This window comes from Schistocerca americana, chromosome 6 (assembly GCF_021461395.2).
Source record: "Schistocerca americana isolate TAMUIC-IGC-003095 chromosome 6, iqSchAmer2.1, whole genome shotgun sequence".
Lineage (NCBI taxonomy): Eukaryota > Metazoa > Arthropoda > Insecta > Orthoptera > Acrididae > Schistocerca > Schistocerca americana.
The window spans coordinates 290,646,970-290,672,361 of NC_060124.1; the positions used below are offsets into that span (position 1 = coordinate 290,646,970).

Here is a 25,392-nt window from a genome sequence, read left to right on the forward strand (position 1 = left end):
GAAGAATCCCCCATGATTACCGGCGTCTCCGATGGCGCGCTCCTCCCTTGTGGGGGCCCTCACCGAGGGCACACCCGCCTTAGGTGATTGTTCACACCTCAGGTCACACCTCCCGACAAACGGACGGAGGGACCAATCGGCACTTTCGGAAGGTATCAGCTCGGGTAATCACCCCTCCCTGGGCCTGGCCGTTACCAGGGGGTACGTACGTGTCCTACCTGTCCACCCGGGGCGGGGAATTACGCGTTACCCCGTCACCGGCTACGCATGGAAGTGCGTGGGTCGGCCTTCAGACACGCACAGGGAGGAAAAAAGAGAAAGGGAAAGGAAAGAAGAGGGGGTCTCAAATGCCGCAGCGGAGAAAAGGGCAAGGAGAAGAGGGAAGGAAAAGAGAAGGACAGAGGAAGGACGAGGACTTGTAAGTGTAGAAAGCAAGTAAGTTGGAAAAGTTTCGAGCATCCGTCTCCGGACGTAGGCACAAACCATACTCCCAGAGGGGGAGAAAGGGAAGGAAAGAGCCAGAGGTGAGGAGGGGGAGGGGGGCGAATATGGGGGACGGGGAGGGATGCGGAAAGGGAAGGGAAGGTATGCAGCCCGGAAAGGAAGGAGGGCCACATTAGCTCGGGGTCCCGTGCTCGCTACACACGTGTCCACAAAAGAGTTGTGGACCCCCTGGGGGGAATGGGAAACCTGTGACTAGTGACACCATAAGGAATGAATCAAAATAGGTGGTTGCAGTTGTTAGTACACCAAGGCAAGACTGGCTTCTAAATGTATGGGAACTCTTGTCTTTGTGGGCTTTCTAAGCTACCATCAATGCTTTGCATTGATGCATTTCATGATCATCTCACTGATGATGTAAACAAAGAATCCTAGCCGGTGACATTGTTATTATTCCTGGAGGAATGACTCCTGTGTTACAACCTCTGTACATTACTATAAACAAACATTTGAAAGGTTATGTTCAGGAACACCAAAAATTTTTGTAGGAGCCAACCTGTGACCAACTCCAAAAGGAAAAATTAAGCATGCTGCACTCCACATTATGGCATACTGGGTTTTGGCTGCCTGGAAAGGCAACACTAACCACAAAATTCCAGAAATGGATGGCAGTGAAGATGATGTGCTCTAGAATGACACTGAGGATGATGGGGAAAAAGGAAATGAATCTGTTTCGGATGTAGACTCCTCTGAGGATATCAGTAATGACGACATTATTGAATAACGACTAATAATGCCTGTAATTTACAGTATGTTTGTTTGCATGTCATGTAGGTAATCAAATTAGGCATTCATTTTTAATACTGACTGTGTCATTTAAGACTGGATCACTTAAAATTTGATGATGTTTTGATATTTCATATATACAGCCATTGTTGTGTAAAATAAGTTTAGCCTACCAGTGATGCAACAATGAAGTCTTTTTTTATGATTTTAATCTTTAAAATTGGGATGCACATTACATTTGATGGCACATTAGTTTCGTGTAAATACAGTAGCTATTTCAGTGGCAAACAGATGGAAAAAAATTTAAAAAATTTTAAGTGTACTTGAATTAACAGGTAACAGATTGACAATATTTAAAATCCATAAAATTGTTTCTGATTAGTCAAAGGGTAGAAAGTCAAAACTATTTAAACTATAACATAATCAAAGCTGTAAGAAACTGCTAACAACGTGAAAGTATGATTGTGGCAGCATTACATGGTGACTAGCATTTTACTAAATTGACTATGCATCATAGAGGTCAATGTGTCATGGATGATGGATAGCAGAGGGAGAAAGGTGGGAAGACGAGAGGAAAAAAATACTGACTGTGTGCAATATTAAAATGTAACAAAAAAATGGCTCTGAGCACTATGGGACTTAACATCTATGGTCATCAGTCCCCTATAACTACTTAAACCTAACTAACCTAAGGACAACACACAACACCCAGTTAAAATGTAACAAAGAACTGTTTAAACGTCATAATACTAGTAATTTAAAATTAAGAAGCAATTTAAGTAATGATGCTAACATTAATACATGAAACTTTTTTCCACTTTATAATTAAATTCACTCATTCTGCCTGTGACCATGCTGCCAGCAAGTGTGGTGAGCTACTAAGGTAGTACCGTACTAAGTGAGGCTTTAGCAATGTTGGAGACTTTCTGCTGATTGGCCCATCTGAGTATGTCATTAAAAATCTTGAAGTACATTGAATTCTGGAAGATACATTGAGGATCGGGTATGTAATCTGTTTTTTTCAAATGATATCTGCACATTTCAAGTTCTTACAAAATGCTTAAAAAATGTCCTTTAGGCATAGCATGTAAAATTTCAAGATGGGTGGCCCTAGGTCCTCCCTAGTGTTTACTATCAGTTAAATGATCTTCAGATGATGTGTTATTACTCTCTACTACAATTTGTTCTTTAACTTGGGTCTCAAAAGTTATACCAGTCTGACCCATATACTGTTTATGAGAGTTGTTGCAATTAATCTTATAAGCACCCAATGGACTAACATTACAACTTAATTTATTTGTATCATGTTTGAGCTTAAAACAAAGTGTTTATTTATGCAGAAGCCTACTCTCAAACCAGTTTTCTGAAACTCTTGTGCTACCATCTCTAACATCCATCCTCTCTATTCTATAGACACATACACAGCTTTTTGCACTTGTATCTGTTCTCCGCATGAGTTCTGTCTTAATTTTTTGAAACATTTTAGTGACTATTGTAGCCTCGTAATCATAACTTATAGGAAACTGCTCGAGAATGAGTATTTCTTTTCCTCTATTTTGTTTATTTAATGGTAGCTTAGGCAATCTGCTAATTAAGTAACAAAAATATGCCATTTTTATAAACAGTATGGTCAATATTCAGTGGGTATGACAAGGATGTCTAGTAAACAATTGGCTCTAAAATGCATGTCTTATGGACTACGAGCACTACTACATCTCCAATTCTGTGGAACGCATCTCTTCTACTGAGTAAGTGCCCGTAGCTATTAAAGTTTGCGTTTTAGAGTCCATGCTCACTGGACATTTTTTTCCTTATTTAGATTCATTCTATCTCCTCCCAATATAAGGAAAGCAAAGAGCTCACAGTAAAAGACATTCATTTCACAGTATCAAAGTTGTAGTTGTGCTCAGAGTTCTTAAAGTACGGATTCTAGAGCCTATGTTTACTAGACTTTTTTGTTCGAACAATTGTTCCTGTTGTATCCTTAAATACTGACCATTCCTCCTCAGAAGCCTTGTATTGTTGGATGCCATGATGTAGAAGCTAGAATGGCGCAAGTGGGTTTCCTGTAAATGCTTCAGTGATAATTACATCAAAGAAACAGATTAGGTGCCCCTTTAGATTCATATTCAACACTAAATTTTATTCTGGGCTGAAAAGCACTAACCTTCACATATTTCATTCTTTAGTTAACAGATTGCTTAAGGAACCTTTTGGAGAGCAAGATAGGAAACTGAAAAGACCAGTATTATCCCAGTTGCTATAAGTAATGGTTACAAGATGGAAGTGGTCTTTTGAGAAAGAGAGAGAGAAAGAGAGAGAGAGAGAGAAAGAGAGAGAGAGAGAGAGAGGCAGAGCACATGCAGGAAACAGCTACTATTGCTTTAAAAGAGGAACATCAAGCAGAAAAATTTATCTACAAGCCTATAGAGTACAGATGAAGGATGTCGTACAACAGCACAAAGAGTTTCTGACTACCAGACGAAGAACAGGCTTTTGCATACGTGATACTCTTCATTTTAAGCTAAAATGATACAAAGTAACCAATTCGAAATGAATTTGCTGAAAACAAATATCTTGGCATTAGCTGTGTGAGATATAGATGCACTACCTATTAGTGCCATGCGAAAATTTTTGCCAGGGACTCGAACCTGGATTTCCCACACATGATGGTCAGTTGTCTTAACCACTTCAGCTATTCGGGAAGTGTAGATGTCTATAGAATAGAGAGGAATGTTGTCAGATACGACACTGCATCAGTTTCAGAAAACCAGCTCCGAATTGGGCAAAAACTGGGCATTTGCACAAATGAAACTCTTCGTTTTAAGCTAAAACATGATACAAATAAATCAAGTTGTAAAGTTCGTGCATTGGTTGCTTATAAGATTGAATGCAACAACTGTTACAAACAGTATATAGGTTGGACAAGTAGAACTTTTGAGGCTCAGTTTAGAGAATGTACTACACTATAAAATAATAAGGCAGCATTGAAGATAAACTGACAGAAACTTAACACTATGTTGGAGAAACAGACATGTATCTTGAAGTTTTACAAACAATGCTTAATGGCTGTCTTTGAACATCTTGCAAGAACTTGAAATACACACATGAAAAAAAGTTCTGCATCACCTCAGTTCCAAGAGTTCTGGAACCCGTAGAGAAAATTGGAATAGAGATAACATAAACATCATTGCTGCTCTTTTTATAGCTCATGAAAACCACACATTGCATGTTGCACCAACATACAGTGAGACCTTCAGATGTGGTCCAGACTGCTGTACACACCGGTACCTCTAATACCTAGTAGCAAGTCCTCTTGCATTGATGCATGCCTGTATTCATTGTGGCATACTATCCACAAGTTCATCAAGGCACTGCTGGTCCAGATTGTCCCACTCCTCAATGGAGATTTGGCGTAGATCCCTCAGAGTGGTTGGTGGGTCACGTCGTCCATAAACAGCCTTTTTGAATCTATACCGGGCATGCTGACAGGCTTCATGTCTGGAGTACATGCTGGCTGCTCTAGTTGAGTGATGTCATTATCCTGAAGTAAGTCGTTCAGAAGACGTGCACGATGGGAGCATGGATTGTTGTCCATGAAGACGAATGCCTCACCAAAATGCTGCCGATATGGTTCGACTATCAGTCAGAGGATGGCATTCACGTATCATGCAGCCATTACGGCACCTTCCATGACCACCAGTGGCATATGTCAGCCTCACATAATGCCACCCCAAAACAGCAGGGAACCTCCACCTTGCTGCACTCGCTGGGCAATGTGTCTAAGGTGTTCAGCCTGACCGGGTTGCCTCCAAACACGTCTCTGACGAATGTCCGGTTGTAGGCATATGCGACACTCATTGGTTAAGAGAATGTGTTGCCTATCCTGAGCGGTCCAATTGGCATGTTGTTGGGCCCAACTGTATTGCACTGCATGGTTTCGTGGTTGCAAAGATGGATCTCGCCATGGACGTTGGGAGTGAAGCTGTGCATCATGTAGCCTCTTGCATACAGTTTGAGTCATAACACAATGTCCTATGACTGCACGAAAAGCATTATTCCACATGGTAGCATTGCTGTCAGGGTTCCTCTGAGCCACAATCCATAGGTAGCAGCCTTTCATTGCAGTACTAGTCCTTGGGCAGCCTGAGCGAGGCATGTCATTGACAGTTCCTGTCTCTCTGTATCTCCTCCATGTCTGAACAACATCACTTTGGTTCACTCTGAGACACCTGTACACTTATCTTGTTGAGAGCACTTCTTGGCACAAAGTAACAATGCGGACATGATCAAACCGCGATATTGACCATCTAGGCATGGTTGAACTACAGAAAACACGAGCCATGTACTATTTCCTGGTGGAATGACTGGAACTGATCAGCTGTCGGACCCCCTCTGTCTAATAGGCACTGCTCATGCATGGTTGTTTACATCTTTGGGCGGATTTAGTGACATCTCTGAACAGTCAAAGGGACTGTGTCTGTGATACAATATCCACAGTCAGCATCTATCTACAGGAGTCCTGGAAACTCGGGTGATGCATAACTTTTTTTGATGTGTGTATATGGGTATAACAGAAGCGTCTGATTCCACCCCTCTCCTTTGGCCAATGACATCACCAATATGGCGGAAACGACCATTCACAGTAACTCCCATACTGCTTCTGTGACGTCATCAAGTAAACATGAACAAACATGAAAATCGATCAAAAGTCTACCAAACAGATATTCCTCCAAAAATATAATGAAACTAACGGGACAAGTGGGGGAAATTGGGGTTTTTTGGGTGGGGACAAACTAAATATAAACACACACCACTATACCAAATGACAAAAAACACTAAAACAACAAGACCCCACAACCTCCCCAAATTCCACTACACACAAAAATCCACTGGAATCGATCACTTCCCTTGACCTATATAGGTCAACAGAAACAACCAATACCACACTATAAAACCCTAGAAAATCAAAATTGGACTCTAACACTTCCCCTGACCTGTTATCCTTACACCATCTCCATATATAGCTGTCCCTGGTCTGAGATGCCAGAACTTTAGTAAGCCTCATTTCTTCACGACACACTGAACACTTCACGACTTCATCGAAAAATCCAAATAGTTGAAGAAATTTTATTAGAGACAACGCACTGTCCCCCATCATCGCTGACAACCAAAAACTGTTGACCTTATCAGTTATATCCATACCTACCAAAGACAAAGAAATCTACCAAAATTCACACACAACAAACAGAAAAAACTACTATAAAGTCAACATAACAAAACCAAAATCGTTAACTCACTGAAAAATATTCTTCTGAAAGCACAGTCACTACCAATACCACACATGTGCAATGCTACCATGCAAATGAACCCCATATGCTGCATAACACACTACCCATAAACACACCACCAGAGAGAACCACCGACCACAACAATACACCATCTATAAACACGCCACACCTGCAAACTAAATCAAAAACATCACCTAACACACCACCAGAGAGCAACACTGAGCACATCAAAACGACACCTACAAACACGCCACTCTCACAAACCAAATTCCGCACCATCGTGGCGTCACACACCAAAAGAAGCCGATGTGTGGAATCAGACACTTCCATTGACCCTGCAAGTGGACTGAGTTGAATGAACACAAGCATAACACATCTCAGACACCCTCTGGGGAAATTGCATGCACTCAATGTTTTAATTTAACTAGAAAATTTTAAAAAGACATTTCATGCATTGTTACATTCTAATACCATACAAAAGCAGTATTCTTCTTCTTCTCCTCCTCCTCCTACCTTCCTCTCTTCCCTATCCATCATCCATATTACATGAGTTTATGTGATGCATAGTGAGTTTAGTAAAATGCTAAATGCCATGAAATGTTGTCACGAGCATACTATTTTGTTGTTTCCTTTACATTACAGTACTATGTCCTTTTAAATAATTTTGACTTTTCACAACTCGTGATTAATTAGGCACAGCTTTAAGGATTTTACACATTCTCAAAATGTTACCAGCTTATCCAGGTACAATTAAAAAAAAAAAGTTTTAAATATTTGCAGCCATTGTTATTGTAGAAACAACTATTTCTTAATGTTTTATTTAATTTTTAGATCTAAGTATGATTATTACATGTGACTGACGTTGAATATCAAGTGTGTGTGTGTGTGTATGTGTGTGTGTGTGTGTGTGTGTGTGTGTGTGTGTGTGGGTGCGCGCGTGTGCGCGCTCTATTTCATGACTGGGACCATCCATTTTAGTTCCTTGAACCATGAATTCCCAAGCCTACCAAACAACACTGGACACATTCTTTGCTACTGCACTGTGGCAATAATTGAGAAGTAGATGTTTTAATAGAGCCTATATATCCTTAGGTACCAGAGGCTGGAGCTGATGTAAGTAAACTGTTCCGAGAGTGTGACCATGTCGTACTACAAAAGACTCCAGTACTTCAACTTCTGCAGCAGGTAACTTTTATCATTCTCCCTACATTGCACTTCCCTGCATTTGTTACCCCAAGACAGTGACAAATATTATTAACGTGTACAGTGTTGAAGGGGCTACCGTGCTTTACTGATCACAAAGTTAATTTGATTCTATTGTGCAGTGAAGCAGAAGACACTGCTGCCACAATACCAGGATGTGTATCACAATGCCATGTGCTTTCACTTTTGATGTTTAATGCTCTGCTTGACAGGGGTGTTCCTTAGTTAATGAAAAAATTATTTTGACATGGACAAAAAGCGTTAGAAGTATGTCCCATATCACTATAAAAGAATAAAGTATTATTGTGATAGAAAATATCATTTGGACAAAGTACAACAGAAATGATGTTCAGAATTAATAAGATAACTACACACTATGTTGAATCCTTTTCCATTCTGTGGTTACTTGTACTCCAGATCTTGGGTAAAAACTGGCAAAGTAGAAATTCTTAAGAAGACACGGTCTCATTTGAATTCAGTTCCAAAAAGCATTTTTCCGAATCCACCAGCTTTGTCTGAAATCAAGCAAGCAAGCTTGGGTTGATCTTCTGATCACAGAAGCTTTCTAAAGGAAAGAAAGTTTATAGTTTAACGTCCTTTCAAAAATGTGGTCATTAGAGATGGAGCACAAGCTTGAGCCAGAAAAGAATGGCAAATGAAATTCACCATGCCCTTTTCAATGAAACACCTTGGTATTTGCCACAGGAAAATCATGCAAAAACTAAATCTGGGAGGCTAACAATGCTTTGAGCTGTTGTCCTCCCAAATGCGTGTTCAGTGAGAAGGTATTGATGTTAGTGAGAAGTGGAAAGACTTTAGGAATAAACATCTACCTTGGAACACGTATCTAATTCAAAACCCAATGAAGATGATTGTGGGGTTGATATTTTCATCGTGAATGATCAAGACTCAACCATATTCAAATAAGACAATGGAGATGTGGTCACATTCTGAAATGAGGTTACTCTGAAAATGCTGCATCTGAAAATGTTCCAGAGGAACACACAGAAAGACATATTGTGGGAACTGCCCACTTTACACTTTCAAAAGTAGTCTGAAAGACTTGCACGAATTGACACTAAGTGTTATGACCTGATTGACAAACTTAAACACTAAACTGTAAATATGTTATCAATGTATATGTATGTGTTTTGTAATGATGATAACAACACCACAAAATGCACACACACACACACACACACACACACACACAGGGAGGGAGGGAGGGAGAAAGACAGGGACAGAAAAAACAGGCAGAATATGGCCAGAGAAAGAACTGGAAGTACCCATAAACCAGCCAACAAGGAGACAGTCCAACCAGATTAACCAAGATTTGGAAAGAAGACAATCAAAACAGAGCCAGGGCATTATGGAAGATGTCTTTCAAAACAGACCAAAGTGGAGAGCACTCAATCATCAGATGCAAAGAGATGATCAAGATGATGAAACAGAAAGCTAAGTTCTTAGTAAATTAATTATGATCCATTCCTAGCAGCACACAATCAGCTAAAAGAAATAACATAGAGGTTCATTTCTGCAAATGACTTATTACTGAGTCAATAAACCATTCTTTATCTATGGTAATGCTGAAGAATATGATGTAAGTATACACTTCGATCAGTGACACTATCAATGAGTATGGTGGCCTCACACAATCACTTATATTTTACCTATCAAAGCACTGGGTCTCTCATGGGAATATGAGGGCTCTGATGAGGCTATTCTTGTTATTACTACTTTCAAACAATAAAAAACTGAAAATGTCATAGCACAGTGGGAAACTAAGGATTTTTATCAAGGATGTCTATATAAATACACTGCATGATAAAAAGAAGTGAAACACCCAGAAGACATGACTGGATATCAAAGTAACTTTGTACACTGCACATCATTGGTGAGTGTGTTAATGATTACAGTTGTAATTCCCTATGACAGATAGAATGCCCACCGGAGTGGATACATGAAGTTCATGCTTAGTGTTGTCACCATATCTGGTAGGATATATAAGAGGTGTGAAGAGCATAAGATTTTCAGTGATCACAGAGTGAAGATGCAGCACATTTGTGTGAGACAATGCTATCAGCACCTGACGAGTTTAAAAGGGCCCTCATTGTGGGTCTCCAATCAGCCGGTTGACTGAACTGTACAACATCAAAATTTTGGGGGCATTTGGATGTGATAGTGGCCCAATGTGGACTCCATGGGAACATGAGGGCAGGCACACTTGTTATAAGGCTCTGGTTGATCACAGTATTGTGCACCATGCAGATCACAACTCTTCACATCTGTGCGTGACATCTTGTTAACAAATAATGGACTGCCTGCAACATTCTGTGCCAGTTTTTTGGAGGCACTGCAGTGTTACGCCTTGCGTCATGTTGCGAGGAGTCATAGGGCATGACGTAAGGTCATGGTCAGTGAGTATAATAGTGACTTTGGGAGAGGTCCCATTCTTCCCATTATTTGGAGAGGTATTGTGGTGTTACTCCTGATGTTACACTGTGAGGAGCCATAGCACATGACATCAGGTCATAGTCAGTGAGTATAACAGTGACCTGGTGAGAGGTCTTATTCTTCCAATTTTTTTTGCAGAGCCGCTCTGACATTACTCCTGGCATCATGCTGCGGCTGCTTCAATTATTTCTTTTTTTCTCCAGAGAATGTACAAACTCTCAACCAAACTGTCATCTTCCAATCTAATTTGGACTTTAGACTCCACTAAAAGTCAGTCCATCATCACAACCTTCATTTTCAAAAACTAGCTGTTGCCGTGATAAATTTGTTGGTTTCACCAACTCTCAGCTGAAGTATCACCTCCTAATTTGGACTGCAATTTTAGCATGCTAAGATTGAGTCCATCAACAGAACATTCTTCAAAATACAGACAGGCACTACTGTGATCTTCAACAGACCATTATGGTCACCATGTAAGATAACTTTGTCCCAAATTCTTACTCGGAGGCTAAAAGGAAACTGTGTAGCTTCGATTACTCAATAAATCAGTAAAATGTAAAGGCCACAAGTTCAACTAAATACTCAGGAATTACAATTACGAGAGTACTGCCAGGTGGTCTGGCATCCTTACAAGATAGGATCAACAGACTAGATCGAGAAAGATCAAAGAAGAGCAGCACATTTTGTATTATCAAGAAATAGGGGAGAGTGTGTCATGGACATGATAAAAGATTTGGGGGTCACCAGAAGGGTCCGATAACACGCGTCGGCTTTGACCCGTGATGTAAGTCTGTTGTGGTGTGTGATGCCATGGCGGCGCAAAGTTTAGTTTGCGAGTGTCGCGTGTTTGTAGATGTCTTCTTGTGTTGTCGGTGGTGCTCTCTGGTGGTGTGTCTGTAGGTTGCGGATAGCGTTTTGTTGTTGGTTTAGTGCGTGCTTGTGATGTGTTTGTAGGCGGCGTGTCGTCGTGGTTTGGTGGTGCTCTCTGGTGGGTTCGTGCGTTGTGTGGCGTTTGTCGTATTTGGTTCATCTGAGTTGTTGACGTTGGCAGCTGTTGTTGTGCTTGTAAGTGAAGATTGGTGGTGTATTGTGCAGTGAGCTGATGGTTTAGTTTTTGTTTTGTTTTATAGTAATGTAGTGTTGTATGAGGGTTGTCGTGTTTGAATTTTTGAGATCACTTTTTTTTGTCTTTAGGAATGGATATGATGGATAAACTGGACAGTTTTCGGCTGTGGGGAATGATGGGTGACACAGCTATGTCACTCAGCTCTTTGGACTATTGGCTGAGCTAGTGAAGTGCTCTGCGTGCGGAGAATATATGAAGCTGACGAAAGTTTCGGTGTCTCGGACGCTATATGTGGAGGTGCCGGCGTGACAACGTTTGGCGCTCCATTCGCCTGGGTACCTGGTTCGAGAAGTCTACGTTGGGCATGCGTGAAATTGTTTTGTTGAGTTAACATTTTTGTTATCAGTTCTCACACGGTTTTTGTGCACATGAGGTGGGTGTGAGTGAGCGACGGTCCTTGATTGGTATTGTTTTTGTTGGGAGGTCTGTTCAGAGTATATTAAATACAGGGATAAGTTGGGTGGGCCTGGAGTAAAGGTTGAGATTGATGAGTCACAGTTTGGTAGAAGGAAGTATGGGAGGGGTAAGCCTGTGGTTGGTTTATGGGTGTGGGGGGCTGTGGTATCGGGGTCTGGTTGTTCTGAGTGTGTGTTTAAGGTTGTGGAAAATCGTACCAAGAGGGAGTTAGTGGGGTTGATTCAAGATTATGTAGAACGAGGTACTACAGTAGTGTCTGATGGGTTTACGTCTTATAGTGAGTTGGGTCGGGAGGGTTACAAGCATCTGATTGTTAATCATAATGTAGAGTTCAAGGATTATGATAGTGGGACCTGTACAAATACTATAGAGGTTTTGGGGGCTGTTAAATCTGTAATAGGGAGGGGGAAGAGCTCTTCCAACCTTAAGGCTCATTTAGATGAGTACTGTTGGTGGAAGAGGGTCCCTGAGGGGTACTGTATTTTTAGGGTTTTCTTAAGGACTGTTAGTAAGATGTACAGGCCCAGGGTTGTGGGTTAGTGAGGTTTTGGGAGGGGGGGGGGGGGGGGGGTGGTTGGCTTGGGCTTGCGGGGGGGGGGGGGGGGGGGTGTTTGGTTATTGTTAAGGTTTCGTGGGGAGGAAGGTGGGTGATGGTTGTGGATTTTTGTTTTTCTGTGGAGGATTCGTTTTGTTGTAGTTTTTTTTAGTTGTAGACTGTGAATGGTTCTTTTACTTTGCTTTGGATGTTTTTTTTTTTTTTTTTTTTTTTTTTTTGGGGGGGGGGGGGGTGGCGTGGGGTTGGTAAGTATGTTTAGTTGTCGTTTATTCTGTGTGTGTGTGTGTGTGTGTGTGTGTGTGTGTGTGTGTGTGAAAGAAAAAGAGAGAGAGAGAGAGAGAGAGAGATTGTGGTGTTCGATCTAGAAGGCAGTGCCGGAGTTTTCATGTGGTGAGTTTTGGGTTTTTTTTTTCTTCGTGTTTTTATCTGGTTAGATGACTTGTGGATCACGTGTTGGGGGGTTGTGTTGCTGTTATTGGTGAGTTGGCTTTGTGTGTTGTTGTTGTTGTTGTTGACCCTGTGAGGTTAAGGGAAGTGTTCGATTCCAGATTTGGTGTTTTCTTGTGGTTTTTGAGGTAGTGATTATTGTGGAAATGGTTGTAGACTTGTGGTTTCTGAATTTTTATTGATACTTTCTGTTGTCCTATATAGGTCAAGGGCTATGTTTGATTCCAGATTTAGTGTTTTCTTGTGGTTTTTGAGGTAGTGATGATTGTGGAAGTGGTTGTAGGTTTTGTGGTTTTTGAACTGGTATCGATACTTTCCATTGACCTATATAGGTCAAGGGAAGTGTTCGATTCCAGCTTTGGTGTTTTCTTGTGGTTTTTGAGGTAGTGATGATTGTGGAAGTGGTTGTAGGTTTTGCGGTTTCTGAATTGGTATCAATACTTCTTTTTGACCTATATAGGTCAAGGGAAGTGTTCGATTCCAGATCTGGTGGTTTCTTGTGGTTTTTGAGGTAGTGATGATTATGGAATTGGTTGTAGGTTTTGTCGTTTTCGAATTGGTAATCAATACTTTCCGTTGACCTATATAGGTCAAGGGAAGTGTTTGTTTCCAGATTTGGTGTTTTCTTGTGGTTTTTGAGGTAGTTATGATTGTGGATGTGGTTGTAGGTTTTGTGGTTTTTGAATTGGTATCGATACTTCCTTTTGACCTGTATAGGCCAAGGGAAGAGTTTGATTCCAGATCTGGTGTTTTCTTGTGGTTTTTGAGGTAGTGATGATTGTGGAATTGGTTGTCGGTTTTGTGGTTACTGAATTGGTATTGATACTTTCCATTGACCTATATAGGTCAAGGGAAGTGTTCGATTCCAGATCTGGTGTTTCCTTGTGGTTTTTGAGGTAGTGATGATTGTGGAAGTGGTTGTAAATTTGTGGTTTCTGAATTTGTGTCGATACTTTCCGGTGACCTATATAGGTCAAGGGAAGTGTTCGATTCCAGATCTGGTGTTTTCTTTTGGTTTTTGAGGTAGTGATGATTGTGGAAATGGTTGTAGGTTTTGTGGTTTCTGAATTGGTATTGATACATTCCATTGACCTAAATAGGTAAAGGGAAGTGTTCGATACCAGATTTGGTGTTTTCTTGTGGTTTTTGAGGTAGTGATGATTGTGGAAGTGGTTGTAGGTTTTAAGGTTTCTGAATTGGTATCGATACTTCCCATTGACCTATATAGGTCAAGGGATGTGTTTGATTCCATTGGATATTGTTTGTAGTTGATTTTGCGAATGTTATGGTCGGTTTATTTTACCGGTTTTATCATTTGGTTTAGCAGCGTGTGTTTGTTACGAGTTTTTCTCCACCCAAAAACCCCCAATTTCCCCCGCTTGTCCCGTGAGGTTCATTATAATATCGGAGGAATATGTATTTGATGGTTTTTCGATCAATTTTCATGTTCGTTGTCATGTTTACGTAATGACGCCATACTCGCAATATGGGAGTTGTTGTGAATGGTCGTTTCCGCCATATTGGTGACGTCATTGGTCAAAGCTGATGGGTGGAATCGGATGTTCCCATAAACCCAGATTTGGGGTGAACATCAGTAAAACGAAAGTGTTTATTGTTGCGGTGGAATCTTCTCACAAAATTCACCACATTTTTCTTCCGGATGCAAAAATATTTTGTTGGTGATGACCTGCATGGGAAGAAATAATCATCATAATAAAATAAGGGAAATCAGAGCTCGCACAGAAAGATACAGGTGTTTGCTTTTTCTGCGCACTGTTATTGTGAAGGCGGTTCGACGAACCCTCTGCCAGGCACTTAAGTGTGATTTGCAGAGTATTTCTGTAATTGTACATGAAATTACATTCATTGTAACCAGATCATTTGCAGAACTAACTGCAGTTTATTATTTGAAAATTTTCAGCTATTAATCTTTATAAAGATTTGCGACCATCCAACAATAAGGAAACCAAGCATAAGAAAGGCAGTGGACCTTTATTCTATGTTCACAAGCAATGTGTCAGTGTTTGGTTATGAGTTATTTCCAGAAATCCCCATAGAGTTTAATACCCAGAAGAACTCCACTACTTCGTTCATCTTCCTGATTAGAGTGTGATGGTGGAAGCACTCCCCCTCCTGAAATTTTGATTGTGGTGACAGACTGACTGTAGTGTACCCTGAGTTCTAAGTTAGATTTGAAGGTTTTAATTTGATTGTAGGTGGCAAAGCCAATGAATGTGAAGCAAGGATGTGGTAACAACAATCTGCTGTGTAGCCTGCTTCCTATGTTTGTGCTATATTTAACACTTTTTGTTATAACAACAAAAACTGCTTTCAGAACCTTCATTATTCAATGAAGACGTCTCAAAATTCAACAGGTCCACTAGGTAATGTTTACCTTTCTGAAGCCATTTAAGAAGTTGTGAACATTTTGGTGGTTTTGTCTAATTTGTATTTTAATGCTTTAAACAATGTAAAAAAAGATCTCTGACAAGTCAAACCTGGATATTAAACAGGGATCTGACCTCTCACCAATAATTAAAAAAGGCTCCAGCAACTTAATCATTGTACCTCACTCTGTCTCTTAGAAATGCCACAAGGTAATTTTTTGTGTAAAACACCATACCTTTACACTCCAATTATAATCAATGTATGGTTGACATTTCAGCAAGTCGAGTAGTATGTAAGGCCCAACCAAGTGTAGTGCATTCTCGAGCACTGTGGCTCACTGTGTTGCCTGCTGTGCAGATATGTGGAGTGTCTTGTGAAATGTGGCTGGCTGTACACTGGAAATACTGTCATCCTCCTTTCCCCCCCCCCCCCCCCTCCCACACACACACAGCTGCAGTCTATCAATCACAAAGTAACTTTATTCAGAACTGCTTGATTGGTGCCTTGTTTCAACACAAGTCATTTTGTATTGATATTAAATCTTGAAGTTTAGAAGAGAGAATCACAAAACTAACTAAACCACTGGGAGGATTTCCCTACGCATTTTTGGTCACACACACTAGATCTGTAATCCTTAGCTAAAATAAGATTTAAACACTCATGTATATACAAGTGGACTACAATACAGACTTTGCAAAATGTAATGAATCTCATTGGAACCACATTGCTTAAAAAGTGTGTTCCACACTTAGCCTAAAAGTGTAAATAAATTTATAGAGCTCATAATGTAAATCTCAAGGAAGCTTTCTTTCAAATATGTGACAGCTAACCTCCACACTGCAGGTGGTACACTCCGGCTTTCCTCCAGTATTTAACTTACTTAAGCAGCTAATTATTAACAGTTTAACATGAACTCTGAGTCACGACTTCATTTGAAATTTTCCATATATACTAATCATTGCCAGAGGTGAAAGAAACAATAACTGCCAGAAGAAAAGCTCTCTGGATTGACTAAATATTGAATCTTTATTGTCTACTAAATGAGTCACATTTACTTCATACACACAGCTGTAACAATAATGCAACTATGTCCAATACCTTTCCAGAATGAAAACAGCCAGTGCACAAATAAAATACTCTTGTGGGGCTATCATCTCCCATAATAAGTCAGAGAGAAAGCTACAGTCTAGCAGTTTTCTTAAAATTTATTTAGTGTTACTTAAAAATGCAACAACATATTACTATGTGGTCAAGTAGGGATTGTGAATCTGACCACTGGATTTGACTGGTGACATGACAGAACATATGTGGACTGAAGATTGGTGTGACTGATCTACAGCTCAGTCCAAGAGATACATTAAGTGGGAACGCTGTAAGTTTATCTGAAACCAATAAAAGTGATACCAAAGCCAGATTGCTACTGTTATTAAACATATCGAATGGTGAGTCTCAAGTCAGTGTTCACAGGCAGGTATCTCACAAGAATAGTCATTATTTTGATGGACGTGGGTCATCAAAACCTTCCGATACCAAATGCTGGCTTCATCCCATAACCTGATTAAGATGTGTCATGTGACATAAGACATACAGAAACAGAAAGTGAATAAAACTCCGATAACACTTCTTTTATAACTATATTATTTTTTGCAATGTAGTTTATAATGACAGAATGATCTGCGTTGTAGCCTGAAGCCTTGGTTAGATTGAAAGGTGAGAGTTGGTGGAGCTGTATAATTGATTCTTGGATTAATGGCGCACGAACTTTGTGGGATCGTATATTACTATTGAACTGATAAACTATTTCTCTAGCACTAACATGGCTTAGAGACGAAACTTCATAACATGTTTCACTACGTACAACGTTTCAAGGAACGTTTATAATCACCTGCTACACTGAAAACTACATCACTTCACACAAGAATATAGAACATTTGTAACATGAACAGTACTCCGGTAATGATGGGCAATATACATAGAACAAACGGGTACGAGTCGGTAATAGGAATTATAAACGGGTTGTCCCTCACCACACAAGCACATTACTACTAAAACTGTTCTTATAATAAATTATTCACTTGGTGATTTGACGAAACATGCTCGTCCTTTGATACTCAACCTGATACTTAAATATGTGGTCTAATGAGCGAGATGATCCGACGATAAAATCTACGATGGTGATCCACAGTCCGAGACCAACATACATTACACTTTGTAAGGCTACGATTTGCGATATAATCAGTATTGGATCCCACGTTGTATTGCGGAATTGACCTGTCATTTTCTTCATTTTTCTCAAAACTGATGCTGAAAAGTCACGGAAAAGGAACCAAACAAGCACGTAATTGCGCTCTGTTTCATACGCCTTTACCACCAACACCACAGCCGAGAAAACTCTTCATCGCTTCGCTTAACTTTCATCATAACAAACTCCAACGTCAACACACATGACGCATTCACCAAAACAAATATCTTTGGTTTCGATATACCTCACATCTCTGGGAAATAAAGGGAAGAGAACATGGAGGTAGAATATTTACCTCCATGGAAGAGAAGCATACCTACATCCTTTCGCTTCACAAAATAAGTAATGCCACAACGCTGTGATTTCGGCAGCACTTTAGAAGGCAGAAGGGAGGGCAGTGTAGAGGAATGCTGGTGAAGATAGCACATGTAAAAGAACAACCCATTAATTCAATGTTTTAATTTTCAACATAGTATATAATGTTAATTTTATGTGCTTGATCGAAATTTGTAATATTCTGCTGCGCATATTCTGGACAATATTATGACAGTTCCTATATCATGTAAATGATGCAAAGGACGATAATAAATGAAATGAAAATGAAATATAGATAGTGGCTTGAAAGACACAAGGAAAGATAACGCGTAAAAGAGAAATTCACACTGACCATCACGTCATGTCACGTCCCATACCGTCAAAACGTTCCATAGTGCATTTCAAGTGGCTGCATTCACACAGCCCATCAACGATTCGTCACGTCAAGGTTTCTTGGGAAAAAAGTTTTAACGGCGTCGTCATCTGCTAACATCTTACAACCTATTTTCTCCACGCCGACTCAAGTGATAGTAGTGAATCTTGTGTTTTTGTTTCATCTTAATTTTTTGTTTTAGTGACAAATTGCAACTGTCCCGTGACAGTTTGAATATTTTTTCCGTTGAGGTTTACTCCACAAGCGATGTCAAATATCTAAATGCGAAGAATTATTTAGGTTTAGGCCTTACAGTAACAGAATAGAGCTGTCACCCACACTGAATATAAGGGAGAAAACAATTTTCATTAAATAACGTTTTAAGTGAAAAAGTCAGCTACAGTGAAGGAGAAAAATATATTTCCTTATGACAGTATTAGTTTCGTAAGGAGGAAACACGATGGTTAAGGTAAAGAGACTCTTTTTGTTCAGTTATAAGTATTGTTTGAGATGTTTGTACTTATTTTCGTTAGCAGATAAATATCGATGTTTATTGTTTATAATGGAAATGTTTCTCTTCACAGTACAGTAAAGTTCTCATAGAGTACTTGAACGATGCCCCTAGATTGTACAGAACTGAATAATACGCAGTTTTGAATCCAAATCCGACGACGACGAATATTGTATGCTTCGTGTGGCGAAGAAAAGCGAAATGATGAATTTTGCTTAATTTTATTGCTTCACAACGTCAAATGGTTGGGTGTGCAGCTCCAAAATGCTCAAATAATAGCAGACTGATGGTTATAAGTTTTATTGGTTTCTGTCAGATATAGATGGGCGTAAGAGGTGCCTTATAAGTTTAAGACGCCAAGACTGGACACCAAAATCGAACAACTACCTGTGTATTGTAAGTAAAAGCATTTTTCTTTGTTTTGGGAATAGGCACGTTGGCAGAGGGTTGGGTTGTTTTGGGGAAGGAGACCAGACAGCGAGGTCATCGGATTAGGGAAGGACGGGGAAGGAAGTCAGCCGTGCCCTTTCAAAGGAATCATCCCGGCATTTGCCCGGAGCAATTTAGGGAAATCACGGAAAGCCTGAATCAGGATGCCTGGACGCGGGATTGAACCGTCGTCCTCCCGAATGCGAGGGCAGTGTGCTAGCCACTGCGCCACCTCGCTCGGTGAGACACATTGGCAGAGGGACGGTAATGAAATAATCATATAAGGAGTGTGTTTATTATAACTTTGCTGCAGGTTATGTGTATATAACGCGACGTAAAATTGTAAGTTTAAAGTAAGCTACTTCTCTTGATTTTATTTAGAACAACTGTATAAAATCACAAGTCGCCTTAAGGAGCTGTTAATTTAATAGGAGTAAATTAATATTCCTTAATGACAACGTTTTGGTGCTATCAAAATATTTGCAATTATTACTCGAGGTCCATTTTGAAGAAAACTAGTTTGAGCAAAACCAGGCAGACAAGAAGAACCTGCAACCAAATGTCATCCCTACTCTTCTTCGATGTGCCCTATCCTCAAGTTCCAGTTGAGACAGGCGTCTAAAACTAGCGGAATGAGGGATGCTCAACTACCGGACCTACCGATAGATGGCCTTAGCGCGTGCCGGCAAGAGATTATATCATTGAGTGTCCGCCATATCTGAATTTGGAAAAAAAACGAAGTGTCAAAACACGGATGAAAATGTTTTTCGTTCTGCGCCCTGATAAGTATTTTATATTGGATGTTCTAGATATCTACACATCAACATAATGAAGTGTTTCTAATCTAGCGAGAAAAAACAGTGACAGTTCTGCTATGAAATTCCTAAGTTCGAGTGTGTTTTGAAAGTATGACAAGCTGACCTATAAATTGTTTACTATTTTATGAGTGCTTTACTTATTTGCCCGTTTTAAAACACTATTTAAGATTCAATGGAGGCCAACAAATTACCTTACTTGCCGAAGCTTTTAACTACTGGTATAATTCGGAAAATCAAGTGCGGACAACAGTGAAGATATCTCTTGAAAAAAAGTTGACATCGTTTGCTTAGTGGTATCTTTACTGACAACAGAAATTACAACTGAACTATTAAAGTATTACTTACGTATAAACAGAAAAAAATCGTTATTTTTTTCTTTATCTGAAGTGATGCATTACCGATCTGCATACATGCTGACACTGTAATTGCAACATGCACTTACGAATTTGGCTCTCTCTTTGATCAGTAATTTAAATGCCATGATTTTATTAACGCCTGTACATGACACGGTGTATTTAAACTGAGTGATATGGTAGAAGCACCAGTTTTTAACAGTGCTTCAGTCTTTGATACGAGACAAGAAATACATTTAAATGAGATAAACACAAAGCCCAACGTTAAGGCTCCTCTTAAATGCATGATTTGTATCATTTGGAAGTTAAGTCTAGTAATAATATTATATTGGACTGATCCACGATGATGGGTCAACAGAAACATCCGATCTCACGCGTCGGCTTTGACCCGTGACGTAAGGGTGTTGTGGTGTGTGACGTCATTACGGCGCGGAGTTTGGTTTGTGAGTGTGGCGTGTTTGTAGATGTTGCCTCGTTGACGTTACCTTAGTAGGAGTTTTAGGGCCTGTAATATATAGTTTACCTTTTTACTGTACTTTTTGTTTTAACGTCGTCTATGAGGCTTTTATCAGTTTGCCATTAGATTGTTCAATCTTTATGGTCTATATGTTTTGTCGCTACTCGTTATGTCTAATGAATCAATATTGTTTTTTTCTTTTTTTTATCTTTTGATTGACCTACACATTGATCTGTAGCGTAGCCCTGAATACGAGGTTAGGTTGGGAGTTTTTTTTGGTGGGGGGGGGGGGGGGTCAGGGGGGGCGCAGCCCCCCCCCTGCCTGGCCTTGAGTACCACTTGTTTATTATTATCTTTGTTTGCTATCAATGTTAGCAGATTGTTCTTGTGAAACCTTTGTGTGTGTTGTTTTTCTATGTGTTTTCGTCTTTGTGATACGTATGCAACGTTTCTATATCCGCCATATTGGAATTGTCGTTTCCGCTATATTTGTGACGTCATGGGTCAAAGCCGACGGGTTAGATCGGACGCTTCCGTATTTCCGTCTTCCTTTACAGCCAGAGCTAAAAGGTATCTTAATGATGAATACTTCACCACTGGTGAGAAAGTTTCATTGTAATCTATTCCTTCTTTCTGGGAACATCCTTTAACTACCAATCTGGCTCTGAATTTTGGTATTGCACTCTCAGGATTTTTAATACTAAACACCCATCTTGTTCTTAGTGGCTTTTTATTTTCAGGCATGTCAACCCATTCATATGTATCATTATCCACAAAAGATTGCAGTTACTTTTCAATAGCTTTTCTCCAATCTTGTTGAGCATTTGAACGTGCTAAAGCTTCATCAGCTGTGACTGGTTCATTGTTGATTGTTTGGGCAGCATAAATTTCATAATCTGGATATTCTTTCAGTTTTGCTATACGTGAAGACTGCCTTAAACTGACTTCCTCTGTTGAATCTTCTTCTTCAATTTGACTCTCGGGTAGCACATCAGCTTCTTCTTTATTCTCGTCTTCCTCTGTTTCAGTTTGCATATCTGTTTCAGCATTATCACACATTATGCTTGGCTGCATTACTGTGTTATTTTGACTACTTTCCTTTATTTTGGGTCTATAATCCTCCAAAAATACTATATCTCTACTACTTATTATCTTCTTATTCACAGGATTATAAAATCTGTAGCCTTTTGAATCCTCACAGTAGCCAACAAAAATATATTTTTGAGATTTTGCATCCCACTTTCCTCTTAATGTTTTTGGAATCTGAACCATGGCTTCACATCCAAAGATTTGTAAGTGCTTTAGATTCGGTTTCTTCCCAGTCCATACTTCATAAGGTGTCTTGTGTCTCACAGCTTTGGTAGATGATCTGTTAAATAAATACACTGCTGTTGACACAGCCTCCGCCCAAAAACACATCACTTAACATACTTCTTGCCTTTTCTACAATGGTTCTGTTGGCTTGTTCTGCATTCTGAGGAGGACTGTAACGAAAGGTAGTCTGATGCCTAATACCCACTGCATTCAACTGTTCCTTAAACTGTCTGTTTACATATTCTGATCTGTTGTCTGATCTAATGATTTTAATTTTCTTCCCAGACTGTCTTTTGACCATTTTGCAATAAACAACAAATACATCATTGACTTGATCCTTGCTACTTATAAAATAAACATGCATGTATCTAGAAAAATCATCTATGAATGTCAGGAAATAGAAGCTACCTCCTAAGGATTCATTCTCCCTAGGTCCACAGAGATCTGAATGTATGAGTTGCAAGACTTAAGTAGATCTGCTCTGACTCGATTTAAATGGCAATCTAGCCTGCTTCCCTTGCAAACACACCTCACATTGAACATTATGCATTCCATAATTTTCCACCCCAGTTGCCATATTCTTCAGTAAAGCCATATTTTTCCTGCTCAAATGTCCAAGTCTCCTATGCCACGAGAAACCTTTTGCAGCATAAACAGAGTGATTTCCTGTTTCAGCAGTATTTTGACTGTATTCACTTGGTAAATACCTCTAACATTGGTTGCAGTAGCTACAATGTCACCACAAGAGTCTAACACTTTGGCTCCCTCTATATCGAAGATAACTTTGTTACCCTTCTTTACTATTTCGCTTACTGACAACAAATTAGTTGTGATATTCTTTACATAATGTACATCGTGGGCAGTAACAATTTACTTTTGGCCATTCACAAGCAAATTAAGATCCACTTTTCCTGCGAGTTCACACCTTAACTTAGATCCGTCAACTGTAGAAATTTCAATGTCAGTCCTTGACTGAACATCATACAAACCAGATGGAGCTTTGGTAATGTACACAGATGCTCCTGAATCTAGGAACCATTCTGCATGACCGTCACTCGCTTCATTAAAAGAGTAAAAAACAGAAAATGCCTTACCTTTATCGGCAGTCTTTCTCTCAGGACTACTAGAATTAACATGCTTCTTTTCTTTTATACTTAACTTTCCGTTACACTTTGAAACAATAAGTCCAATTTTCTGGCATCTGAAACATCTTATTGGTTTCTTCCTCTTGTATTTAGAGTATAAAGCCAACGCTGTTTCTTTTTCTGAAGCATTAGAATCTGGTTCATTCTTCACGTCTTGTAGAATCTTTACCTTAACACCATCCGCTGTAATGGATATTACCGAACTTTCCAAACCCATAATCATTGGCGAATATTTCTCAGGTAGTCCAGCTAACAATAAAGTTCCAATCCATTCATCCGCAATTTCAAAACCAATATTCCTCAGACGATTGGGGATTCAAATTATTTTATTCACATATTCATCGACGCTTTTACACTTATTCAGTCTTGTGGTTATCAGCTCACGAAGTAATCCTACTTTTCTGGTTAAACCACCATCTTCAAATGCGTTTCTCAGTTTGTTCGATACCTCCTTTGCTGACGTAGCCTTTTCTATGTGAACATAATTCACTGGCTCAATCAAAAGGCTTAGTTTTGATTTCGCCTTCCGATCCTTAGAAGCAAAACTTGATTCCGTAGGTGCCAATTTACCGTTTACGACGTCCCATAAGATATCCAGGTGCAAATACGCCTAAACGGCAAATTTCCAGGTCGCGTAATTTTCGCGCCCTACAAGCCGCTCTATTTGCGGTATCTGTGTTGTACTCATTTTACAGTTATTTTCTTCTTCGTATAGCGTACACTATCCAAGTTCATACGAACTTCCGCGCACCTTTTGCGCAAATACACGTCACCTTAAAGCTTATTATTTCTTTAATCCAGTGCCTGGGCCCATAACCTGTTGTAGTTTATGCAGGTTAACGCAGCTAAATGACAGGTAACACTATTAAGGGACAAAATAAACTTATGCTTTATTCGCACAACACATATTAATACATCTGACTACCAAATTATATTACGGTGCCCCAACAAACACGGAACATGCATATTCCATAGAGTCTAATGCAATCTGCACATCATATCTTGTGCGCCACTATGCACGCTGGAAAAAGTTTGTTCACATATCCCCAACACTGACGTGGCGTGACAGTCCGTTAACGAAGCGTCTTAATGCTAACATTTGAAATGGCATAGTGGAATGTTTTCACGTGACTTGAACTGGGCTTCGGAAGTATGGAGCCTAGCAATCAAGGAAATTTGGACATAAAATCATGACAGCTGCAATAGTTGGATGTCGATGAGTCGATACGTTTGTGATAATCGATACACTCGTATCGGTTTTATCTTCACAGCGTCAGGGTATAGGTGTTCTGCGATAGGTGATGTTGTTGTCATTGGTGTGTACTGTGTACAGTGTTGTTGTTTTGCACGTGTGAGTTACTTTTTTCGTGAGTTGTGTTATAGTTGAAACGAATAGTTTTTGTCATCAGTCTAATATGGCTAAGAATAAATCGGCATAAGCCGAAAAAACTAATATTTAATTAAGCTTCGGAGTTAGTATTTTGTCTTTGTTAGCCTGGAGTAGGATTCTGACTTATGACCTCAAAATGTGACTCAGTAGTCGAAGCTAACACCGAGCGAAATGGCGCAGTGGTTAGTACACTGGACTGGTATTAGGGAGGACTACGCTTCAAACCCGAGTCAGGGCATCTAGATTTAGGTTTTCCACGATTTTCCAAATCGCATCCGGCAAATGCTGGACTAGTACCTTTCAAAAGGCACGACCGATTTCCTTAGCATAATCCGTGCATATGCTCTGTCACTAATGACCTCGATATTGACAAGTCGTTAAAATCAATAATGTTTCCTTCGTTCCGTCGAAGCTAACAATGCCAGTATGTTTGTGTTGTGTTTGAAGGAGCTTCACTGCGTAGAATAGTGAAGGCCATAAAGCCTCTGTTTCATTGTTCTGCGGAAATGTTCTCGGACCGAACATTTTATTTTACTAATATTTATTGTATTAATTATAATTATTCAGTGTGATTTTAATGTTGATCAGAAAACAAGTTTTGGTCATATTTTATGTCTATTTCACTTTTTAAACACCTTTTCACTATGTTTAGTGATTACTATACTAAGGTTTTACCTGTATACTGAATTTCCAATAGTCATTATGTATGTACGACTTTTGTTAACATACTGGACTCAGGGACCAACGAACTGTGCTCATCCATGCTTATTTCATACGTCCCTTTTGCTCTGGATAGCTGCACTAGTGACTTTTTTCTTTGTTGCTTTGAATTTTTGTTAGTTAAAATCTCAGAATATTATTTTAGTTTCACATACTTAGTGTTTTATCCCTTTGCTATGGATATTTCATTTGACCATGAATGGAAACTGTGGGAGT

At 39.7% G+C, this 25,392-nt stretch overlaps 2 protein-coding genes across 3 annotated transcripts in view; one reads left to right on the plus strand and one right to left on the minus strand.

Moving 5' to 3' along the window:
- The window catches only part of LOC124619357 (protein SYS1 homolog), a 49,669-nt gene extending 32,090 nt beyond the window's left edge, over positions 1-17,579 (minus strand). The window contains exon 1 of the mRNA XM_047145677.1: positions 17,226-17,579. Coding sequence (XP_047001633.1) covers positions 17,226-17,396 — 171 coding nt within the window. The 5' untranslated portion in view covers positions 17,397-17,579. The remainder of the gene's footprint in view (positions 1-17,225) is intronic.
- A 6,765-nt stretch (positions 17,580-24,344) lies between these two features.
- Positions 24,345-25,392, plus strand: part of LOC124619438 (integrator complex subunit 8) — a 153,194-nt gene continuing 152,146 nt past the window's right edge. Inside the window, exon 1 of one of the 2 annotated variants that reach the window (XM_047145823.1) lies at positions 24,345-24,417. The gene's annotated coding sequence lies outside the window, so the exon portion shown is untranslated. Of the gene's footprint in view, positions 24,418-24,619; positions 24,639-25,392 lie in introns of those variants that run through there. The other variant, XM_047145824.1, reaches the window with a different exon arrangement.